Raw genomic sequence first — 18,570 nt, forward strand, 5'->3', positions numbered from 1 at the left:
CCTATAAAAGGATGTGGAAGAAGGGTGTTTTCTCTCTTTGCCTGCTTGCTCTCACTCTCACTGACAAGTCCATTCCTTCAAGAGCATTAGAGCCTACATCTTCAGGATTCCATCATATACTGAAGACCAGCTGAGACATCCAGACTCATGGACTGAACAAATACTGGACTCTTGGACCTTCTGTTCATAGGCAGCTGATGTGGGATTGGCAGGACCATAGCCTATGAGTCATTCTAATAAATGCCCTTTCTATATATATAGAGAGAGATTCATTCTATAAGTTTTGTTTCTCTAGAGAACACTGACTAATATACACTCACAGCTTCTCAAATGAAAGCTCAAGGACCTAATTTAAAACTTCCATCTGCAGGACTGGGTAGCAGAGCACTTGATTAGACATTTGTGAGGTCCTGGGTTCCACTGCCTAACCCCGGTTTTGGGGGTGAAGAAGCACTTTCCAGCTGCAGATCAGTAACACTCTACAAAGAAAACTGCAAATTCAGACATTCAGATTGTCTCCTGTAAGCAGGATGTATGAGTCAGGGTTCTCAAAAAGAACAGAACCAATGGGATGTGATTTGTGTGTTGTGTGTACACCATCTTAGTTAGGTTCTATTGCTGTGAAGAGACACTATGACCAAGGCAATATATAAAAGAAAGAAAGCATTTAATTGGGGGGGGGGGAGTTTCTTACAGCTCCCAATTACAGGGGATTAGTCCATTATCATCATGGCTGGGAGCAAAGAGGCAGACATGGTGCTGGAGAAGTAGCTGAGAGCTACATCCTAATCAGTAAGTAGAAGGTAGAGAGACTGGGCCTGGCACAGGCTTTTGAAATCTCAAAGCCCACCCCAGTGACATACCTCCTCCAACAAGGCCACACCTCATAATCCTTCCCAAACAGTTCCTATAACTGTAGACCAAGCATTCAAACATATGAGCCTATGGGGCCAAGCTCATTCAAACCACCACATTCTGTTCCCCCATAGGCTTACAGTCATGTCATAATGCAAAATGCATTTAGTCCAAGTTCAAAAGTCCACATTGTTGAGTCTTTCAGTCTCAACAATGTTTTAAAGTCCAAAGTCTCTTCTGAGACTCGAGGCAATCTCTTATCTGTAACCCCTATAAAATCAAAAAAGCAAATTACATACTTCCAACTTAGAAAGGCACAGAATATATTATCATTTCAAAAGGGAGAAAAGGGGGACATTGTGAGGAAACACTGGACCACAGCAGGACTGAAACCCACCTGGGCAAACTCCAAACTCTGCCTCTTCACATACGATGTCAAAATGCCCTTCAGATTTCCAACCCCTTCCAGTCTCATTGTCGACATCACACTTCTTTCTCTTGGGCTGGTTCCACTCTGTTAGCAGCTCTGCTTGGCAGGTATTCCACAGCTCTGGCATCTCCAGCATCTTGGAGTCCAGACATTGCCTTTACAGCTTCACACAATCATCTCTACGGTCTCCATACAGGGACAGCCCTGTCTCACACCTGGCCTCTGTAGCTTTCTTTAACCACAGAGGGAGGATCCACAGCCCCTTTGCTATATCTTCCTTGATAAGCCAGAACTGGATAAAGCTTTGTGGCCAAAGCTGCCAAGTTCTTCTGCTTGCTCAGTGGGGCTGCAACCTTCCTCTTTTCATTTGCATAAGCTTTCTGTGGTGGTTTAAGCCTATGAAATCTCTCAGGCCTTTTCTTTTATGGGCTGCAGGATTAGCTGGGTGGGTCCTGTCCTGAGGTCAACACTCCTTCTATTCCATTTTGAAACAAGACTTTCTTTAAACTCCTTGAGCACAGAACTTGGCTCCCCCATTACACGTCCTGGTGTTCTTTTTCCCCTCAAACTGTGCATTTTGTGTTTCTCTTTCCCCTGCTTGCTATTTTTCATTGTAGACTGCGTAAGAGTGGTCACTAACTACCACATGATATCGTCAATACTAGATTGTCTTGAAATCTCCTCTGCCAAGCGCATTAATACAAAACTCTCCAACTATGCTCAGGCAGATTTTTAAAACAAGGACAAAAAGCAGCCATATTCTTTGCCAAAATATTACAAGAATGATCTCTAGGCCACTTGCTAATATTTCTTCCCCTCAGAAACTTGTTGAGATGGGCCTACATAGTCCACATCATCCTCAGCACTACAGTCCCACATGCTTCTACGAGATGGTCCATTAGGCCATGCTTAAAGCATTGAACCACTTTTCTAGTTCAAAGTCCCAAAATCTTCCATATTCCTACAACAAACAGCATGATCAGGCTTGTCACAGCAATACCCTCCTCCTGGTACCAACTGCTGTCTTATTGTTCTATTGCTGTGAGGAGACACCACGACCAAGGCAACTTACACAACAAAGCATTTAATTGAGAGCTAGCTTATAGCTTCAGTATCATCATGGTGTGGGGTGGGATGGCAGGTAGGCAGGCGTGACACTGGAGAAGTAGCTGAGAGTTTTATATCGTGATCCACAGGCAGCAGGGAGAGAGTGAGAGGGAGGGAGAGAGAGGGGGGGAGAGAGGGAGAGAGGGAGAGAGAGAGAGAGGGAGAGGGAGAGAGAGAGGGGGGGAGGGAGAGGGAGAGAGAGGCTAGGCTTGATGTGGGCTTGTGGTGATATTGTGTCCCCCAGTACACTGTGCACCTTAATAAACTTATCTGGGGTCAGAGAACAGAACAGCCACTAGATAGACATAGAGGCCAGAAATGGTGACACACACGCCTTTAGTCCTAGCATTCTGGAGGCAGAGATCCATCTGGATCTCTGTGAGTTCAAGGCCACACTGGAAATAGCCAAGCATGGTGACTCACGCCTTTAATCCCAGGAAGTGATGGCAGGAAGCAGAAAGGTATATAAGGCATGAGGACCAGGAACTAGAAGCATTTGGCTGGTTAAGTTTTTAGGCTTTTGAGCAGCAGTTCAGCTGAGATCCATTTGGATGAGGACTCAGAGGCTTCCAGTTTGAGGAAACAAGATCAGCTGAGGAATTGGCAAGGTGAGGTTAGCTGTGGCTGGTTCTGTTTCTCTGATCTTTCAGCATTCACCCCAATACCTGGCTCCGAGTTTGTTTTTATTAATAAGACCTGTTAAGATTCTTGTTACATGGGCTTTTAAAACTTCAAATCCCACCCACCTCATCCCCAGTGACATACTTCCTCCAACAAAGCCACGCCTACCCCAGCAAGGCCACATATCCTAATCCTTCTGAAACAGTTCCACTAACTGGAGACCTAACATTCAAATATATGAGTCTATGGGGGCAGGGAGGAATTCTCATTCAAACCACCACACAGATAGACAGATAGATAGATAAATAGATAGATACATACATACATACATATATACATACATACATACATACATACATATAGATACATAGATATATAGGCAGAGAGACAGACAGACAGATGACAGACATAATAATTTAGTAGGTCAGCTTTACGTAGAAACAACAGCTAAGAGCTGAGAGCCCAGTAGTTACTCAGTCCTTGAGGCTGGTGCCTCAGCAGTAAGAGTCCCACAATGGCTGTCTCTCACTGAAGGAGGGCTGGTAGTTTCTCAGTCCACAAGGCTGGGTACCTCAGCAAGCCCAGTGCCCAATCTGGTACCGGAGCCTGAAGGTTCCTGGGGAGACGTTGGGCCTTAGTCCACAGTGAAAGCCTGGAAACACTGATTCTGCTGTCCATGATGGAATTAGCAGTAGCAACAGCAATGGGCACATCCACTCAGCCACAGGGGGAGGCCACGTGAGCAGATGCAGATGAGCTTCCTTCTACCACGCCCTTTTCATCTGGGCTGGTACTGGAAGGTGTCACCTACAATCAGGATAGATCTTGCCACATCAACCAGGGCAGACACTTCTTCAGGTGAGATTCCCTTTGATTCTAATGTATGGCAAGTTGGCATTAAAATCAACCATAATGCAGAGGAATAGTATATATGATACCAAAAAAAAAAACCTACAAAAATTAAACACCAATAAAAGTCACTAGACCAATTGAGACCAATGAACTGAACAAACAGTTCTCAAAGAAGAAACATAAATGACCAATAAACATTCTAAAAAGTTCCCAATTTCCTTAGCAATCAGGGAACTGCAAATTAGAAGCAATAATCTTAATATTATCATTCCAGCCAAAGCTAGAACTCAATCCCAAAGCCCATCAGCTGGGAGGTGGATGAACAAATGCAACACTATATATATATATATATATATATCCATGGGGTGGAATATTATTCAGCCATGAAAAAAAAAGGAGTGCTGATACATGCTGTAATGTAGATAGTCCTCTGAATATTGTCATGCTGAGTGAAGAAAGTCAGCTGCCAATGACCGCTACGATGTGATTCCAGTTAGGGGACATGTTCAGAGCAGGCAAGTCTGTAACCAGAGAAGGTGGATGGATGGTGACGCCATCCTAAGTATACCTAGGGATGGTAACACAGTGCAAAGGGAAAGGGTGCCAATGGACACCAGGCTTCTTTGGGAAACTGTTTGGAGCGGGGGCTGAAGAACCCTGGACAGCACTTTTACAGTTTATAATTTATATTAGCAAGAGTTGTTTAAGAATAATAGGAACACTCCGGGCACTGTCATCCCAGCACTATGGAGACAAAGATGGCAAGTTTGTGTAGCCTGGTTAGAGAGCAAGACCCTGTCTCAAAGGGGTGGGGAGGCAAGGACACAGAGAAACTGAGTAATACACAGAATTGATGATCTTGCATAAACCAGCTCACCACACATTGACACAAGCAAGAGCTTCTTAGGTACCCTGCACAGAAGGTGCCCGACCCCAGCCTCAGTGCTGGTATCCTCTGTGCCACCATCAAGGTGGGTGCTGCTCTGGGCCAGAGACCCTCCCGGAACTCTGTGGTCACCTTGAAAGTCTTAAAATGAAGCTATTAATACATAGATGGCTTTATTGAATAATAACTTTATTAAATCCCAGAGATACATATGAATTAATTTTCATATAAACAGAAAACACAAAATTCTCACAGCACACAAACCACATGTTAAGGATGCATGGGGTCCCACACAGAGCACCTCAAAGATGCTCAGTCCACTTCTGTGGTCCGGGTCTCCTTCACAGATAGATCCCATGTGCAAACGGGGGCCTCAGTGTTCCTGTAGGGAGCTGTAAGTGCTGCCTCCTCACAGTTGGCCCCTCCTTGTCTGCAGTGAGTATGAGAGGGATGAAAACCACAGTGGACACTCAAGAGCAGCCCTCCAGACAAAGAAGCTCCCTGGGGCTGAAATGAGCCTCAGTTAAGTCTCCCAGGCACAGCACAGAGCTTATCCACCAGAAAGCACACTGGATGGGTAGGTGGGTGGATGGGTGGGTGGGTGGATGGGTGGGTGGGTGGGTGGATGGATGGATGGATGGATGGATGGACGGATGGTTGGATGGAGAGTTAGATGGAAGTAAGGAAGGATAGATTGATAGAGGATATAGAGGTGAATTGGGGATGATAGATGATAGATAGATAGATAGATAGATAGATAGATAGATAGATAGATAGATAGATAGATAGATAGATAAATGAGTAGAGGAAGGGGAAAGGAAGAGAAGAGGTGAAGGAAGCAGATGAGAGAGAAAAGGAGAGCTGTATGCATGTATATATTCATGTATGTATGTACATACATAGAGATGAGCAGAAAGCCTGGTGCTTTGATGAATATGTAAGTAACTGAGGTCCCACAGCATGTGTCCTTTGACCATTCAGGGAACACAAAGTGCCAGACCAGCTTTCTCTGGGAGAAATCCCACCCCACATCCAGACGGCTCAACCCAACAGCATTGAAGGCAGCACATGCACTACAATGAGCCTGAAATAGCCCAGGGCCCACAGTGGGCGCCATCTGCCCTGGCATAGTGGGCATTATACACCCCTGGTGCTTGCCCTCAAGGAGCTCTGAAGTGACTGGCAAGTCCCCAGAGAAGGAACTTGTCTCCCTGAAAACCTCTGGTGTTGAGTTCTGAAGTTACAACAGGGCTGAATGCATATCATAGATGGCTACCATGGCCGGTCTCTGAGCCCGTTTCCACTAAGGACCTTCACATGGTCCCATGCATCTCCCTACCATACTCCTGGGGAGCGGAAACCATGTTACTTTTTAACAAGTGAGCTTTTAGAGTCTTGGGTTTGCCAACAGTTGGCTTGTAAAAGTGGCTCCCAAAGTGTATTTGGCTTACCCAAGCACTTCTTCAAGACCCTCTTATCCCAGAGCCTGTAAGGGGAGCAGAGACAGGCAGGACCTGTGGATACCATCTCCAGCACCAGAGACTATTCAGGGCCACATCAAACCCTCAGGCTCAGATCCTGGTGAAGCCAGATGAACCTCCGAGGAGTTGGTAGCTTGCCGCACATGCTTCCGCCATGGCTCACCAACCAGCCCAGCGGCTGCCACTGTCCTCTTCGCTCCCTTCTCCTCCGTCTCATCCCAGGAGGGTCTCAGGGGCATCCCAGCTTCCTCCTCTCCTTTGACACATTCTTGGTCATCCTGTGTCTCCTGTTCTGCAGTGACCCACTCCTGAAATCAGAAAGTAAGCCAAAGGCGTCCACCTCAAACACTGTGATGAGGTCATCCTGGACAGTACTAGACACCAAGGGCCTGGGGTGACCTGGCTTGGCTTGTCCCCACACTTCACGCTGAGATTGAAGGGGATAAGCCATATCTGAACATACCAGCTAGCCACAGGAAAATGACATTTTGTCACAGGTGCACGTATTTACTGGATGGACCCAAAGGGGCAGCCCAGCCAAGAAGACTTGAGTAAGGTCAGGGCAGAGCAAGGAAGCCGTGCGGTCAGCCCCAGCATTTGAAGGATGAACAGATTCAGCTAAACACAAGTCAGAATACTCCAAAACAGCTCAGGCTGTGTATCCCTGGCTGTCCTGGAACTCACTTTGTAGACCAGGCTGGCCTCGAACTCAGAGATCTGCCTGCCTCTGCTTCCTGAGCGCTGAGATTAAGGGCATGTGCCAACATCACCCGGTGCCAATGTATTTTTTAAGTTGGCATTTTGCCTTTGAATGTGCAGACATCCCCAGACACACATGCATGCATTCAAATATTCCAGAACTCCTGCTGCTTCCTCTAAAAGGAAATTTTAAAACTCAGTGACCAGAAGAGGCCAACTACTTATAGTCTCTGCTCAGAGCCCTGGCAGAGCCCTAAGTTAGCCCAACTTTCTGCCGGAAGCCAAAGAAAACAAGAGTTACTCTCTCTCTCTCTGCCAGGTAGCTGGGGCTGATGCTTGCCCATGCACAACTTTCAAGGATGATCCAAGACTTACTGGAATATCATAATCCTCTGTAGAATCCTGCTGTCTACGAATAATCTACTTACAGAATGAGCTGTGCTGCTTCTCATGTACCAGAGTTAGGCTTTAGAGTTGACTCTTTAAGGATTTGAGAGCAATGACCTTGTGTGTGTACGGGCTGGCTTCAGGGAATACTCCAAATCTTATCAAAATACTGAGCACCAAGATACCAAAAAGGACTCCGTAACCTTCCTTCCCCCCAAGACTCCAGTCACTCTGGAGGACACAATGACCTGATACCATTGTCCTCTTTCAGGCAGCCTGACTTGGGGGCAGGAGGGAAGGAGCAAGGTGGATTTGCCTTGCTTTTGTTCTGGTCTGTGGCTGAATTTCAAATTCAGATTTTCACTAACTCTCTAAGCATATTAGGTCCAGTCTCCTAGTTTCCTTCTGGCTTTGTGAATGCTTGTCTAGCTGAGAGAGGGGACCACAAAAAGCCTAATTATAACAACTTCTTACCCCATTCCTTCCATCCCGAGACAGGGAGATTTTCAGCATTAATCAGCATCAGCATGGCCCACTGCCAAGGAGGAGCCCATAGCCCCGGTGTCCAAGGAGCTGCCAGGCAGTCACTAAAAAAATCAAGGTGGTCGCTAGGGAGACAGGAGGCTATGGAATGACACTTCTACACTGTACCTTAGGGCTTTCTCCATGATGGACCAGTGTGGGTCCATCATCCCGGGAAGTCTGCCTGGGAGTGTTTGTGTCCTCTTCGGAACCTTCAGGGTGCACTGTGCTCCCTAAACAAGAGAAGAGGTAAGCAACGGGACTAGCTCCAACACTCAGGACCCCTCCCAGCACACTGATGCCAAGGCTCCACGCCATCCTCTTGATCCCCACTTTGACTTTGGCTATAGTGCACCCCACACACCGCTCGGACAGCTGCAAGGTGTCAAGGGACACAAAGTGGCAGGTGGTTCGGGCACTGGCGATGTAGCTCAGCTAGGAGAGTGCTCAGCATGCACAATGCTCCGTCTTCAGTCCCCAGCATCACATAAACCATGTGTGGTGGTACACCCTTGGAATCCCGGCATTCAAGAGGAGGAGGCAAAAGGACCAGAAGTTCAAGGTCCTCTCCAGCAGCACAGCAAGTCTGAGACCAGCCTAAGCTACATGAGTCTTGGTCTCAAAAAATATCGAAATGGTCGCTCTATGTAAGCATTTCCCAGATGCCAGGGGGGGCGGGTCTGTTTTTCCAAGTATTTTCCCGGTTCCTCTAAGTTCACTGTTGGCATTACTCACAGTTAACTACATGTCCCGCCCCCACTGGCCACCAAGTCAACACGAATTTGGAAAGGGTGACTTCCCTGTCCTGTACACAGCCCCACACCCTGAAATCAGTGTGGGTCTTGGGAGTCAGTTCCCTGTGGGGAAAAATATGTGCAGCTTTTGCATTTGAGCTGAAGATATGTATGTGATGCATTCTGACTGCACAATAAATAGACCACTCAGTTGTTCTCTACATAAGTATATTTGTAAATGTTTTATATAACTGTATAAATTAGCAAAATTTGGCTTGACAGAAATTTAATTCTAAGCATTTAAAAAAAACCCTTCAGTTCTCTTGATCTTTCTCTAATACAGTTTTTTATGTCATACAGGAGTAACTTCCCATGGGCTTAATAGTTTATAAATGACCATGGAAGCTTCATCAGCCTTATCTACTGACTTGCTAATGCCTGAGAAAGTGCCTGCCTGCACCATGAACTGTTATCAAAGGAAATAATGAAAGAATGCATGAAACAATGGACAGGTGAATGGAGCAGATTAGCCCAGCCTCAGGTTTCTATCATTCCTGATAGTTTTATGTGCTAGGAGATAATTCATGCTAGCAAAAATCAAATGTTGCTTGTATTTCATTCCTAACCAATTAATGTCCCATAGTTTTTTATTTTTTTTATATCTGAACCATAGTTTCCCCTCCCTCCTCTCCTCCCAGCTCCCCCCCCTTGCCTCACCCCCTCCCCTTCTCCCCTCTCCTCCTCTATTTCTCTTCAGAAAAGGGCAGGCCTCCCATGGGTATCAGCCAGCCATGGTGTACCCAGTTGCAGTGAGACTAGACACCTCCTCTCCTATTAAGGGCTCCATGAGGCAACTGGGTAGGAGAAAAGGGGTCCCAAAAGCAGGCATCAAAGACAGCCCCTGCGCCCACTGTTAGGAGCCCCACAGGAAAATCAAGCTACACAATTGTAACATATACGCAGAGTCTTTGGTCAGTCCCATGCAGGCTCCCTGGTTGTCAGTTCAGTCTCTGAGTCCAGATTAGTTGGTTCTGTGGAGTTTCTTACGGTGCCCTTGACACCACTGGGTCCTACAATCAGACCTGATTCCCCAAGCTCTGCCTAATGTTTGGCTGTGGATCTGCATCTGTTTCCATCAGTTGCTGAATGAAGCCTCTCTGATAACTATTGGGCTAGGCACCAATCTATGAGTGTCGCAGAGCGTTTTTGGGTTTTTGTTGTTGTTGTTGTTGTTTTGTTGTTGGTGGTTTTTTTTGGTTTTTTGTTTGTTTGTTTGTTTGTTTGTTTGTTTGTTTGTTTGTTTTTTGCCAGTCCTGCTATTTGGTTCTATTCTAGGTCTCTGGACTATCCTGCCTCTAGGTCCTGGCCCTCCAGGCAGTGTCAGGGGTGAGCTCCCTTTCATGATATGGGTCTCAAGCATAATTTTTTAATACACTAGTTAGAAAGATAAGTATCTGGAGAACCAGACATTCAGGTCCATCAATGATAAGCGCCTGCTGCATTTCAGGACTGTAATTCAAGACTATGACCAGTAGAGGGAGCCATAAAACCTGCCAAAGAACAGCATTCCACAAACATCACCTTCACAGGTTTGTTTGGCTCTCCACCTTCCCAGGCATACTGGATCACCATAAAATTGCTGTTACTACTGTATTGTGTAATGTGTGGCTAATGAGAACAAGCTGAAACAAGACTATGGCTCTAGTTTTCTGGCCCTCCAACTTGGAAAAGCAGGCCCAACTCCCCATCTCAAAGTATTCACATTTCTATATACACAACCCATCCAGGTTTTTTGGTTTTGTTTCAGGTAAGCGTAAGTGGAAGAAAATCATTTTTCCTGTGGATGACAGGTGAATCCATGATAAATTCATCTGGAAAAAGAAAATTGTAAACTTTTAGAAGGAAAAATAAATTCCTGGAGCCGTATGCAACGATTTCCCACCTCCAGTAACATTTTTTTTTCTACAAAAGAACATTTCCTTGTTGACATATTCAATTTCATCTCCTCCAGTAAAGAGACTTCAGGCATGTGCAGACTAACCGGGAGATCACATCAGAAGGAATTATGATACTATCAGTCAAGTTTCAAAGGTTTCCCATGTAACTGAGAGCAGGGGGAAAAGGCATTTCCCACAAATTCTTCTCTCAAAGGGCCTGAAAAGAAAAACCTACAAATTCCCAGGGTCATGACAAGCCACAGATGTTATCAACAGCCAGCGCTGTGCAAACTTTAAAAAGACCCACAAATGAAAGCGCTTCGCACACAGATTCTCAGGCATTTGCATGGAGCCCAATGGCTCTTCAAAGTCAGGGAGGCCTGCTCAAAGGTCCATTTCCACCACACACGAAGTGATGGGGACCCTCTAAAACAGTGGTTCTCAACCTGCGGCTCAAAACCCCCTTGGGGGTCGCATATCCTGCACATCAGATATTTGCATTATGATTCATAACACTAGCAAAATTACAGTTATGAAGTAACAATGAAACAGTTTTGTTTTTTTTTTTTTTTTTTTTTTTGGTTTTTCGAGACAGGGTTTCTCTGTGTAGCTTTGCGCCTTTCTTGGGACTCACTTGGTAGTCCAGGCTGGCCTCGAACTCACAGAGATCCGCCTGGCTCTGCCTCCCGAGTGCTGGGATTAAAGGCGTGCGCCACCACCGCCCGGCGCAATGAAACAGTTTTATGGTGGGGGTCACCACAGCATGAGGAACTGTATTAAGGGGTCGCAGCGTTGGGAAGGTTGAGAACCGCTGCTCTAAAATGACTGCGTGGGAACCCTGAGGGCGACACTGCAAACAAACCAGGATTTACAGAATAAAAAGACCCTTACATTTTTTCTTCTCAAAAATTACAGAATTTGAGTAAATCTAATTATAGCCTAATTATAACAATGGCTCTTCTTCCTGCAGAGGACTTCTGGAACACTCTCTGTGAAGGTCCTCTCATTTGCCGTTCTGTAAGTGGGAGGTGGTGACTCTCAAGAGTGGATTAAAGTGACAGGTTTGGCATCTGATTTCCAGACCAGCTTCCTCCGACCAGACCACACAGACTCCCAGCTCTTGAAATAAACCCCGGTGGAATTCTCCACCAGGAAGCCATCTTCCCCAATTAGGCCACAACATCCTCCTCCCCGCCCAGCCCCTCTGGCCAGGCGATTTTCACATTCCAATATGCATCTGCTTTTTCCACCCCCAGCCAAGGAGCATCGGATTGGCATACAGCTGAGCACAAAGCCGGACCCTCATTTGTGACGCTATAAACCTATGCGGATGGCCAGCCCCATGCCCGGAGGCGCAGGCTGGCTTCCCTTCCCTCCTAACACAATGCCACGGGGCAAGTCACTTAACTGCCTCATTAGGATCACAGTCACAGCCCTGCCAGTCTCCTTCCCTGGCACTCCTTCACCTCATTAATATCTGTAAGGACCCATTAAGCCTTACAGCTCAGGGGTGCCATTAAGGCAAGACCTATCACCATTAGCATCAATAAGGTCTCAGGCCCTTGCCTGTCACCACCTGAGTTAAGTCAGTCACCCACGTAGAAAGGCAGCCTACACCTCCCGCCCATCCGCCCCTAATGAGCCACTTGCTTCTGCGGAAGCATCCTGAGGAACGTGACAGGCGCCCACATCATGGAAGGGGGTAAAAGTACTGCTTTAACTTAGGGCAGTCCGTTTCAACGGCTGGGAGCTCTTCTCCTGGGGACAAGTGGCACCCGTGGCTGGAATGTCCAGGCACCCAAGTCCCACCCTGAACCTTACATGGAACCTGTAATGTGAAATCTTTTCCCCATGTGGGAGTCAGAAAGCCACCTGGAGATCCTGGGCCGAGCATGTTTGCATTCCCCTCTGGCCATCTGAAGGTCCTGCCTCCCCTGAGGAACCTACCATCAAAACCCCACCTCGCTCCCTCGAAGATCCCTCTCTCCAAACCTCACTGACAAGCCAGGGCACTGTCTGGAGCCACCCAGAACTGAGGACAGCAGGGGTCAACAGGAGATGAACAGTGTGTCTGCAGGGCATCATAGCGCACTGCCCTTAAAAAAGGATAAAGATGGCTATTGCCTGGTGAACTCACAGCAACTGTGCTGAACTGTACCAGATCAAGCCAGCCCAAACCAGCACGGATGGACAAAAGAGGAGCTGACAAGGCCCCATCTGCAGCTGAGCAGCCATTGGTGGTTAGCTGGTGGTGGCTGGGGAGGGAGAGCTACTTTTCTCTGGTAACCAGCTGTAGGTTGCCCGTGCTCAGTGGCTGAGCCCACACCCAAGCACACACAGACAGCACTAACTGGATGCCATGAAATGTAAAAACGTTTAAATGATTGTGAAAAGAGGATGTGAAGTTAGGAAGGATGGAGATAATCCTAAGGCATTGTGTACATGAATGAAAGTCACACAAAAAAGCAAAGAATAACAATAACGAGATGATGGGGCCGACATGGGATGGCTCATTCAGCAAAGTGCGTGGTGGGTAAGCATGGGGATCTGAGTTCGAATCCTTGGCACCCGGGTAAAATCAGGCATGGTGGCTTACTTCTGTAACTCCAGCACAGGGACAGGATGGGAAGAATGTCCCTGGACCTCACTGGCCAGCCAGTCTAGCTGTGAGTAGCAGATTCATTGAAAGACCCTGTCTCAAACTTGAAAATGGACAATGACAAAGGAGGAACCCAATACAACCCTTGGCCTCCGTGCACATGTGCACAAACCTTACAAACATGTACCGCGCACGCATGTACACACAGGATGATTAACACAGAACAAACTATACAACATTACCATTACCATGAGGCCATGGACACAGCCTGCACAGGGAGACAGAAGACTGGGTTATCACAGCACACCTTAGTCATCTTGGGACGTCTCAACAGGTTACTCCCTCAAAATAATATTTGCACCCGATCCTCAGCCACATAGAGGAACAGATGATTTTCAGATGTTGATGTAGTAGTGGTCTTCATAGTGGTCTGCGCAGTACTTGATCTTTCTTTGTAGTTCTCTATCTAGTAGTGGACCTATGTAGTGCTCTATCTAGTAGTCGATCTATGCAGTGCTCTATCTAGTAGTTGATCTATGCAGTGGTCTATCTAGCAGTTGATCTATGCAGTGGTCTGTCTAGCAGTTGATCTATGCAGTGCTCTATCTAGTAGTTGATCTATGCAGTGCTCTATCTAGTAGTTGATCTATGCAGTGCTCTATCTAGTCTAACTGGAAAAGCAGGGACCATTAGAGAGCTTCAGTTCCAGATCTGAGGGAGATCTTTTGGAGCCGTGCAGATGAGATGGTCATGGGTGAGAAATACAGAACAAGTGTCCCCACTGGGTCTCAGTCCCTCCTTTGTTCAGCTACATACTCAAGAGCAGTAACATACATGAATCAGACTCAATCAGTGGAAGAGAAACTGTCCCCATTTCAGGCAGCTGTGGACACTAAGGTGACTAGACCCCTGGGCAGATGTCCATCCCACTCACCATCATGAAGTCCTGCCTCCCGAAGACGAATATTGAGCCAGATGTTGACACGCTGGCCCCAGGCCCCTGGGGACTCCACCTCCCACAAGCGCCCTCTCTCGCCTGGATGGGCCAACAGGAACTGCTTGAGGACTGGGAAGGAGAGAGGCAAGCTATGAGTCTGACTCCTGGCCACCCTGGTTCAGCCAGTTAGCTCTCTGGGTTCTTTCACACGGCCCTTCCAGCCCTCCTGTGGCCACCCTCCACCTCCTCACTGCTCTGACCCTGCTGCACCGGAACCCCTTCCACCAACTTCCCATGGGTACAGAATCATCCCTGTTCATCTCACACTCCCACTTCTACCCATCATGCACTGCGTTTCCAGGGCTGCAACTAGGAAACAGCCATCCCTTGGTATCCAAAGGTACTGCAGACCTCTGAAGGCACCAAATCCAAAGATGCTACATTTGCATCAAATGTCAGGCATGGTGTTTGCACGGACACACAACTTCCTGCGTACGTTCCGTCATCTAGATGCCTTTCTGCACCTGATGCTACGTAGACGCCACATCAATAGCTACTAGACTGTGATGCTTAGGGGATAATGGCAATGGGAAGGTCTGTACACTTCAGTACAAGTGTCATTTTTTTTAAAGTTTTCAAGCCATAGTCAGTTTGAATTCTGGAATCAGACTCCTCAGATATGATGGGCTGGCGGTTCCATGGCAACACAAGCTGATTCCTCAAGGCTCTGGAGGCAGGGTACCTTGGCTTCGGTTGCTCCAAGGCCTCTTCCCGGAGCTTCCTACATATCTTCTCAGTGTCCTCAAATGGTCATGGCCATGTGCATCCCTAGGCTCTCTCTCCTTACAAGGGTACCTGTGACGGCTGTTCTTGGCTGTCAACTGACTACATCTGGAATTAACTAAAATGAAAATGGCTGGGCACACCAGTGAGGGATTTTTTCTTAATTAAATAATTTGAAATTGGAAAACCCACTTCCAATCTAGATCTTTCTGGTGGGGCGATAGAACTACCTTTACTCTGGACCAGAATTTCTGTTGGCAGCCCTATAAAAGACATGGAAGAAGGAAGCTTGCTCTCTTTGCCTGCTCGCTCTCACTGGCAAGTCCATTCCTTCACCAGCATTAGAGCCTACTTCTTCAGGATTCCAGCATATATGGAAAACCAGCTGAGACATCTAGCCTCAGGGACTGAACAACTACGAGATTCTGGGACCTTCAGTTGGTAGACAGCCGTTGTTGGAGTAGCCAGACCACTGCCTGTAAGCCGTTCTAATAAATTACACACACACACACACACACACACACACACACACACACACACACACACTTTTTAAACATTTTTTTTAAAGAAAAAGAAAACTACTCAGAACAGAGCCACTACAGGACATACACATCTAACCCAAGTCCATTCTCTAATCCGTGTGCAAGATCTCCTGTGACTGTTTGTAGCCAAAGCCACCATGAACACAAAACACCACAGAATCCCGGCTGTTGCCCCTCTTCGGATTGTATGGGAACACAAGTCACAAGGCCAGGAAAAGGTCAAAACTCTAAATGTGAAGTGTGATTTCTACTGAGTGTGGATTGCATTCACACTATCATAAAATTGAAAAATCCTAAGTGGCATCATGGGGAGTTGGGCGGGGACCATCTGCATTTTCAAATGTAATCATTTCTCAGGTTCTCAGAGGTCCCCTTTGCAAATCAAATATGAAGTCCCCAGTTATGCCAAAGCTGAAGGAGCAGCCACAGCCCACATCTACCCAGAACTCCCGAGACTCTTCTGTTTCAGTCACCACAGGGCACGTGTTAGTCATCACTGTTACCCAAATGTTCACATAGGACACACGGCGGGGGAGTTACCTTTGTACATGGCAGGAGAAATCGGGCAACTGATACCCAGGGCTTCCTCTTCTCGAAAGGTGTCACAGAAGTCCCTCAGCATGGCTGTCCCCAGGCCTTGGCATCGGTTCTTCCTCCGCACAAACACAGTATCGAAGATAGGCAGCAGGTAGCACGCACTGGTGCTGGTACCACAGAGGCTGCCTGCAGGAAAGCAAGAGATACATGCCGTCCCCCAGGCTGGAGGCTGACTCACCCAGATCTCAAGGGTGCTGCCAGGGTCACTGGTACCACCTGGGAACAGAATTAACTTTGCAAACTAAATAAACAATAAGATACCAGATTACTCCAGAACACCAGTTCTCTAATGGACCCGTGTGTTTTCTTCAGGAACCTACATAATTAACTGCTCCAAGCACAGAAAAATGGATTGGGTCATGGATATGAAAACACAGCCTGGGAGACTGAGCGCTGCCAAAGCCTTGGAGACCTCTTCAGACCCCACCAGACCTCTCCCCTCACCGACACCCTTGGAGCCGAGGAGGTTTATCGAAGCAACATCAAAGTTCTCCCCACAAGGGTGAAGCCAGTCCGCAGTGCAAGCAGAGAGACCAGCTGGACCATCACTGGGTAAAGACTTGTTTCAATTCCTTCAACAAAGGCTTACAGTGTCCAGTTCTGGCAAAATGCATGGCCCTCCAAAACACATAAGTCCCACATGTTTCCTGTGAAGCATGAATGACTCCTGCCACAGGGCAGGAGAGCCAGGGGTTGTACCCTTTCCATTTTCCACCTTCAACATAACCAGTGTTAGCAGCCTTCACGTGGCTGCTATCCCAGCTCCCACTGGGAGAGGTGGTGCTTGTCCCTGTCAAGATTCAGAAAATGAGTAACTGCCCAAACCTGAAAAGAGAAGATTCTGGTTTAATTAGATGAACTAAATTACAAGATATGTAATACTGTGAAAAATTGTTCCCACAGCCATAATGATTCCCTTCCTGTATCCACACAGGATACAGGATGTGTGTGATTTTTTTAAAGCTTTTCCATCAAGAAATGGGGTCTGTTCTCCTCCTGTTCAGTCTGGGCTGGCCTATGAGTCACTTTAGCAACAGAATGAGGCAGGGAGATAGATAACATACCAACAGGGCCTGGGTCTCATGCAGTCCAGTATACCTCAAACTGTCTCTCCGATACGTACCTCCATCACAAAATCAAGTGTAGACCAACCTGTTACCGTGAAGGAAATGCAGATCGGAAGCCCTGCTTGTCCCAGCCTACCACTAGCTAGCCCAAGAAGCAGAAACATCTACCCAACACATAAGTCACCATGCTTGCACAGAAAACCCATCAAGACCAGAAAACCACCCAGCTAAGCCCAGTCCAAAGTGCCAACAGTATCTGTGGTTACATGAAGTTATTCTTTTGTGCCATGAATAAATACACAATCTATGTCCAACAGGGAACCTCAATTCAATGAAGGCAGTAATTGTAAAAATATTTGGGATTTTATCTTCAACGTGCTTGAAAAGATTATTACCAGTTTGTTTGGAAATTTACAGCTTCAGTTTCTACAGAATGAGAACAGGGCTGTTGGAACACGGGATACTCAGGACAGAATACCTTATGTGATACAGAGCATTAAGTGCTTGTCTAGATACACACAGCAGCCAACACTAAGGGCGAGCCCTCAGGTACACACAGCAACTGACTAACAACAATGTGATCTGTGGGCTGACGTGTCTCCCGGGCATTCACATGCTGAAGTCCAAACCCTTCGGAATATAACTGTATTTAGAGAGAATGCTGTTAAAGGGTAGAGTGGGGTTACTCTAAGGCTGTTAGGCTTCGCCCTCATCCAATATGGCTGCCGTCCATAGAAGAAATATGGACCAAGAGAAATACAACAGAGATACATAGTGAGAAGGTGGCTACATGCTAACCAAGGAGAGGCCCCGAGAGAGAACAGACCTGTTGACACCTGGAACCAGGATGCTGAAGCCTCCAGAACTAGGTGAAAGTAAATTCCTATTGCTTCTGTCTGAAGGCCGTGTCTTTTGTGATGGTCCAAACTAAGGAATGCACCTGTGTTGGTTCATGAACCAAATATATGAAACATACTAATCATAGCATGCAGGTTCCTTCTTGTCAACTTGACACAAACTAGAGACAGCGGGGAAGAGGGTCTCTCAACTGAGGAATTGCCTGTGTTAGGCTGGCTTGTGAACACGTCCATTGGGACATTTTTTTTTTATTAATGATTGCTGTGGGAGGACCCAGCCCACTGTGGGTGGTGCTACATCTGCGCAGGAGCTCCTGGGTGCTATAAGAAAGCAGGCTGAGCAGGCCTTGGGAAGCAGTACTCCTCCATGGCCTCTGTTCCAGTTCCTGCCTTGTGCTCCCTAATTTACCTGGAAGTATAACACGAAATAAACCCTTTCCTCCTTGATCTTGGTTGCTCTTGATCATGGAATTTATCAGAGATGGAAGAAAACTAGAACACAGTGGAAACTGGGGAAATTAACTCCAGGAAAACTGCATTTTTGCCTCAACATTTTTCTGTAAATCTAAAACTGCTCTAAAATATAGTATCTCTTTTTTTTTTTTTTTTTTTTTTTGGTTTTTCGAGACAGGGTTTCTCTGTGTAGCTTTGCGCCTTTCCTGGAACTCACTTGGTAG

The 18,570-nt window shown here is 46.8% G+C and overlaps 1 protein-coding gene across 1 annotated transcript in view; it reads right to left on the reverse strand.

Annotated features, from left to right (window-relative positions):
* Positions 1–6,297: 6,297 nt before the first annotated feature.
* LOC131917542 (protein FAM169B-like) overlaps positions 6,298–18,570 on the reverse strand; it is a 39,415-nt gene continuing 27,142 nt past the window's right edge. Inside the window, exons 4-7 of the mRNA XM_059271470.1 lie at positions 15,913–16,095; positions 14,045–14,176; positions 7,970–8,073; positions 6,298–6,540 (exon numbers count right to left, since the gene is read on the reverse strand). Of these exons, the coding sequence (XP_059127453.1) occupies positions 6,298–6,540; positions 7,970–8,073; positions 14,045–14,176; positions 15,913–16,095 (662 nt within the window). The remainder of the gene's footprint in view (positions 6,541–7,969; positions 8,074–14,044; positions 14,177–15,912; positions 16,096–18,570) is intronic.

Source organism: Peromyscus eremicus, chromosome 1 (genome assembly GCF_949786415.1).
Source record: "Peromyscus eremicus chromosome 1, PerEre_H2_v1, whole genome shotgun sequence".
NCBI lineage: Eukaryota > Metazoa > Chordata > Mammalia > Rodentia > Cricetidae > Peromyscus > Peromyscus eremicus.